The 6,383-nt window shown below is 27.9% G+C and overlaps 1 protein-coding gene across 1 annotated transcript in view; it reads right to left on the bottom strand.

Annotated features, from left to right (window-relative positions):
- Positions 1-2,914: 2,914 nt before the first annotated feature.
- The window catches only part of LOC106678588 (cytochrome P450 4C1), a gene marked incomplete at its 5' end in the record, with an annotated part of 17,963 nt that continues 14,494 nt past the window's right edge, over positions 2,915-6,383 (bottom strand). The window contains 4 exon segments of the mRNA XM_014417173.3: positions 2,915-3,462; positions 4,159-4,338; positions 5,518-5,686; positions 6,293-6,361. Coding sequence (XP_014272659.1) covers positions 3,308-3,462; positions 4,159-4,338; positions 5,518-5,686; positions 6,293-6,361 — 573 coding nt within the window. The 3' untranslated portion in view covers positions 2,915-3,307.

Genomic DNA, 6,383 nt, shown 5'->3' with positions numbered 1-6,383 from the left:
TGATATATATATATAGAAATAGTTGATCGTATAATTTAAAATATGAAGAAGATGGTCAGTGTTACGGTCAAAAAAGAACATAATAGTTTTCAACTATTTATTGTCCGACTTTCGCACCACTTTGTGAGGCTTCATCACAGCTGTTCAAGATGATAGGTTAAACAGATAGTACAAGAGCCGGGAAGAAAAAAAGGCAGTTATCTCACCCCAATTTTTGGTTACTTTAATGAAAACTAGGTATAATTAATAGTCAAAATTGATGAGTCTGCCAAGAATAGGTAGGGGGAATCAAAAATAACGACGTTTTCAAAAACTTAAATAACACTAATTTTTCATTGGAGCTCTATATCTTAAAAACTACGAACAAAACTAGAAAATCTAAAAGAACATTATAAAGAGCTATTTACGTCCAATAGTTCTCGAAATATACCTTTTTAAAAAGCAACATTTCTTAAAAATCTACTGCAAGATTAGTAGTTAGTTAATTTATTTTGAGGAATCTATATCTCAGGAACTATGTGACGTACAGATGTCTATTAGCACTCAAATTAAAGCTAGTATAATGGACTATAAAGAAGTGTAAGACCTTTACCTTCGTAGGAATAGTAGTTTTCATGATATTTGCTAAAATAAATTGATTTATAGGTGTTCGGACAATAAATTTGATTTATGAAAAATTTCATTTCAGAAACCATTTGACATACAGATGTCTGCCAGTGCTCAAATTAAAGCCAGTTAAATTTACTATAAAATAGTTAAAATGTTTATCTTTGTAGGACTAGTAGTTTTTATGATATTTGACAAAATATACTCACAAAATGTTAATTTCTAGTTGTTCTTATAAAATGTTGGATTTTTGAAAAATTATATCTCTAGATCCATAAGACGCACATATGTCTGCCAACGCTCAAAATAAAGGAAATTTAACTTACTATAAAGTAGTTTATTACACTTATCTTCGTAGGGGTAGTAGTTTTTATGATATTCACATATGAATATAAATTTGGCTAATACAAATTTGTCCGACAACTATAAATCAATTTATATTAGCAAATTTCATGAAAACTATTACTCCTACAAAGATAAACATCATAAACTACTTTATAGCTCATCAAACTAGCTTTAATTTGAGTGCTAATAGACATCTGAACGACAAATGGTTTTTGAGATATAGATTTTTCAAAATAAATTCACTAACTATTGATCTTTCAGTACATCCGTCCCATACAACATTTTTAAGAAATGTTGCTTTTTAAAAAGATATATCTCGAGAACTATTTAACATAAATAACTCTTTTAGGGCTCATATTTTAGCCAATTTTCTCATCTTTAAATGACGTTCTCTTAGGTTTTCTTGTGTTGTTCCTACTTTTTAAGATATAGAGCTCCGAATGAAAAATTCTTTTTATCGCTTTTAAACAGCCGCCATTTTATATTCCCCCTACCTATACTTGGCAGACTCATCAATTTTGACATAGTTTTCAATAAAGTAATCAAAAATTGGGGTGAGATAACTGCCTTTTTTCTCCTCTTGGGCTCTTGTACTAAGACATTCGTTTTGAATGTTGCTGAGAGAAGGTTAAATAATACTGTTATTATTAGTTAATGACAGTAAAATACAAAAATTGTGGAGAATAGAATTTATTATTAAATGTTATAGTTACAAATCCAGGTTTATTTCGACTATGTTAAATTTATTTGGGCATAATTGCCTGTAAAGTGTTATAAATCAATGGGAGGATGTGATACTAAAATTAAGATTGTGCTAGATGATGGTTGGACATGTAATATGTTTCAATAAAGAATATATTTTGATCATTTTTATTATTATTAATAAAACTACCAGTATCAAAAAAGTTAATAAAAATATATATAAATTAATGTTGGAAGAAGATTGTCTGGGTGGCGGTCAATAAAGGTAAAAATAGTAGAAAAAACTAGTAATATTAACCAACATTTTGGTTGAAACAACCCCACTTGGCAGGGGTAAATAAAAACAACAGTAATAATTCTGGGCTAAATGTTCTATTTGTATCTTGTTTTCATTTAGCCCTCAGGAAGCCCTACAAAATGGGAAGAAATGTTGGTTAACATTAAATAGTTTTTTCTACTATTTTGTATCTTTATTGACTTCCACAAAATCTATCTATCATATCTTCTATCTTCCTACAATATGAATTAGTGAATTTCAAGAAAAAAAGATCTATCTAACAGAAATAATAACTTCTCTATGGATTTATGTAAGTATCAGATAAAACATTAAAATAACACCATTTAATTTAGATCAAAGTTTAATACTAATTATTATTAATATTTTATAGAATTTGACTGGGGAGATTATAATGAATTTTCAATTTTTATTTTATTTTTTTACTTTTAGTGAATTTTCAAAAATTTTCTAGAGAGGACTAGGCAGGAGTGAGAGAGCGGAAGACATGTTCTTCCTGAAGTTACCTATTTAAGCCCTTGCTAAACATCTTAGTGAACCCCTGAGTAATTTAAAATTATTAATTTTGCGTGATGGGTAAATTTTCATTGTTTCTTTTAAAAATCTCTTTTTATGAATGTTATGTTTTTCTTTGTTACTTTTGATTAACAGTTTCTTTAGTTTTGGGAAATGTTCATTTGAAATGGTTGAGGAGGTTAGTCTTCAGTTGAAACTTTGATGATAGTAGTGGATAAAACAAATAAATATGTAGGGTGTATACCAACATATGAGACATTCCTAATTGAATGATGAAATAAATTATAATTTTGGCTACGTTAGGCTGATCCCTCATAAGATTTCATTTCCTTAAGATTGAAATTGGTGTTTAACCCAAATTATAAATAACAAAAATAATTTCTGAAAATGATGGAAAAAAAATTCTTAAATTAAAATGTTTAGTGGATTAAGACAAATAAGAAACAAATCTATTATAAAAAAAATATATTTATGTATAAAATAAACAGTCAAAACAATATAAAAGTCTTCCTTAATCTAACATGAATCACAGTTACAGAATATTTAAAATACATTTAGCTTCTTCAACTTTTCTCATACACTTTCTTTAGTCTTATCCTTGTTGCTTACACTATATTTATGACAGTATCATGTAAACTTATCCACCACCTTACAAACAATAGCTAATGACTTAAAAGTTTCATAAGATGAAAAAGTAGTTTCCTGTTACAGGTAACCTCTTGAGTCTTCGATCAATATAGACAAAAACTTTTTATATACTTCAACTATAAATTGTTTGTTTTAAAATCACAAATTTGGATCTCTTCCCGATTTTTAAAGAAATAATTACTAATTTTCTAAACTCTAACGAACTCTTTTGGTTATGGTAACCATTGGTGAATTATCTGATCGGATAATTAATGCGGAGTTAAGATCTAATTTTTCCTCAGCGACAATTTTGTAATTGAGGATGACTTTTGAGATGATAGCTTTCATGTCCAACATTGCGAATTTTTGGCCTGAAAAATAAAAAAAATCTGATTTAATACATAATATAATATATGATACATATATAACATATATAAACACACACCCACACATACTGAGTTTTTTCTGAGATAAATGTAGATTTAAAGATGTTAGGCAAGAAAAAACAAGCTTGACGAAATACTTCTTTACAAGGGATTAGGTTAATGTTTGGCATAAAATATTGCCAATTAAGTTTCTGTGAGGAAATATATCCAATAAATATTATTATTCTGTTTAGTTGTATTACATTATTACTATAGTATTCATATCTAGAATTAGTAATTATTCAAAATAAATCAAAGAAAATTTGTTTAAATTATTAAATAGATTCAAATAGTTTATTTCATCAGGTGAAATAGTTCATATTTACATTATTGTCAAAAGAGAAAGGAATTAAATAACATTATCACAACGGTTTTTGTATATGTGATTTATAGGTTGTTGTATGAAATAAATAATTATCAGAAAACTAATATTTAATTTCAATTTTTTAGGTTGGCCAAGTTATTGTCAATTTTTTTAAAATTATTAATTATGGAGTTAAATCTATAAATTAAATTAATCAATAAATTGTGAATAATCTTCATGTATATTTGTGTATCTACATGTATTTCTTAATTTTAATAAGTATTTTATGAAATATAACATTTACAATTTTTATTAAAAATTATTTATTCTCATCTCACCTATGCAGTTTCTAGGTCCTGCTGAGAAAGGTACATAGGAGTAAGGATGTCTTCCTTTTGCATTCTCGGGCAAAAATCTGTCTGGGTCGAATTTCATGGGATCAGGGAAGAGATCCGCTCTCCTGTGGGTGACAACTATTTGTGCTACAAGATTGGAGCCAGCAGGAATAAGCATGCCATCTGAAAAAAAATTGAAGTTTATATTAACAATGTTTTTCATAAAAACATTAGTCCTATTCATTGTTTTCTTCCTCGACTGCTTTTAATGTATCCCCATCTCTAACCATCATTAATTTTTATTTAGTTTCCTAAAATAGATATGGATCATTCTCTGAGAAGATGTATTTTTGTGTCCTTTAACAATATCTCAGTACATAGCAATGATATAGCGTGAGGTTTTTGCTTATATCTATATCAAGTAGGAATAGATATTGCCTAGATATCAATTTCATTACTCTCGAATAGATATCAAATTCATTAATTTTTTTGTCTTTATATTTGTAATTGTGCAACAAATTCTCTGTTTCTTATTAATCTAGGTGCCTCCATGTTGGCCAATGTGACTTCAAGCTTTTATCAGCAATAGTATGATCGATTTTAACCAATCGATCAATCATTACTAACTAAATCAGAAGTGCAATGCAGGAGGAGTGAAAATAGGTGAGTTCCCAAGTACTTGCTCATTAATATGGCATTATCACTCCATATTATATATGGAAGTAGAGGAGAAATATTTTAGGGAAAATCATATAATTGGTAGTTCGTGTTATCTCTCTTTTCTTCCAACTAAATTTTACTATGCATGAGGAAATAATTAAAACAATACATTGTTTCTACAATATTTCATAAATATTCAATTGGTACGGATAAAATTAAGTAATATTTTAGTCATTTTTAACAATTATTATACCAAATCTATCTATTATATAAACATTTCTTTGTGATCACCTTGGAATAATTTATTTTACATTCCCGTACAATTCAATCCACAAGTTGTACAATTTATAAAATGGGGTTGGTCCACTGTTAGGTTTTATTGTATATATTTGTAAATGCTTATTTGTTTTGTTCCAGGAGGTAAGAAAAAAAAAACTGTTAGGTTGACAGAGGTACCCCTCTAGTCTTAAAAAAAATGGTTGATAACAATACAAGGGGGTAATATTATGGTATTTGTCTGTCAAAATGAAAAACAAAAATGGGGCAGATTTGTTTCTGATTCCTTCTATGACTTCAGCAAATTCCACAATCATTATATTTTTGGAAAAAAGAAAAAAAGGAAAAGAGTATAGATAATATGTTGATAGATGGATAATGATGTCAATTTGGAATTAACATGATATGATAATTGATATTACTTACTGCTTGGAAGAACAGTATCGTGTGTGACGGTCCTGCCAATAGCAGGCACAGATGGGAATATCCTTAGAGATTCCTTGACAACTCTATCCAAGTACTTCATCTTGTTTATGTCTTCTTGGCGTAATTCTTCTTCACCAATGATGCTTGACACTTCTTCATAAACTTTTTCCTGAAATTTTATAATTATTATTATTAGTAATAAAAAAGAAGTTGAAAAAAAGCTGCCTTTCATTTTTTGAATAGTTTCTTAATATTAAGTTTTTCTTATCCTATGAAATATTTTTTATCATTTTCGTAATAAGTTGAGCACAATCAGGATGAAGTTTGACAATGAGACTAGTTATGATATTAATGAATGAGTCATCCTATCTTGGAAAGATATGAAATATGTTGTTCTAACTTTTGACTATCAAAAAACTGTCAGAAGCATTTGCAGTACAGTTTTTCCCTTCCAAAACCTGAACTACGCATGTATCTGTCAGTTTGTTGATGGTAAAAAATGGTCCTTGGAACATACCTACTTATGTTACTATAACACAATAAAGGTTTTTTATTCTGACCAAGTGTTTTTATAAATGATCCCATACAAGTATTTTTGAATTTAGTGTATTAAAAGATGTTAATAAATTTATGGATTTATATAATATTATAATAAAATATTATTTTCAAATTTAAATATTTAAATAGTAGTAATTAAACATACACTTTTATTTTAATAACCTGATATCTGTCTATTAAATTATTATTACTATATATAAAAAGAAATTGAATGTACCTGAATTTCTGGATGCCTGCCAAGGAACCACATGGTAAAAGATAGTGATGCAGTTGTCGTGTCATGTCCCTAGGAAGTAACAATATTTATT

This window comes from Halyomorpha halys, unplaced genomic scaffold (assembly GCF_000696795.3).
Source record: "Halyomorpha halys isolate HHAL.00 unplaced genomic scaffold, Hhal_1.1 Scaffold147.1, whole genome shotgun sequence".
Lineage (NCBI taxonomy): Eukaryota > Metazoa > Arthropoda > Insecta > Hemiptera > Pentatomidae > Halyomorpha > Halyomorpha halys.
The sequence above is the reverse complement of the archived record's forward strand: the minus strand, read 5'-3'. Positions and strand labels throughout refer to the sequence as shown.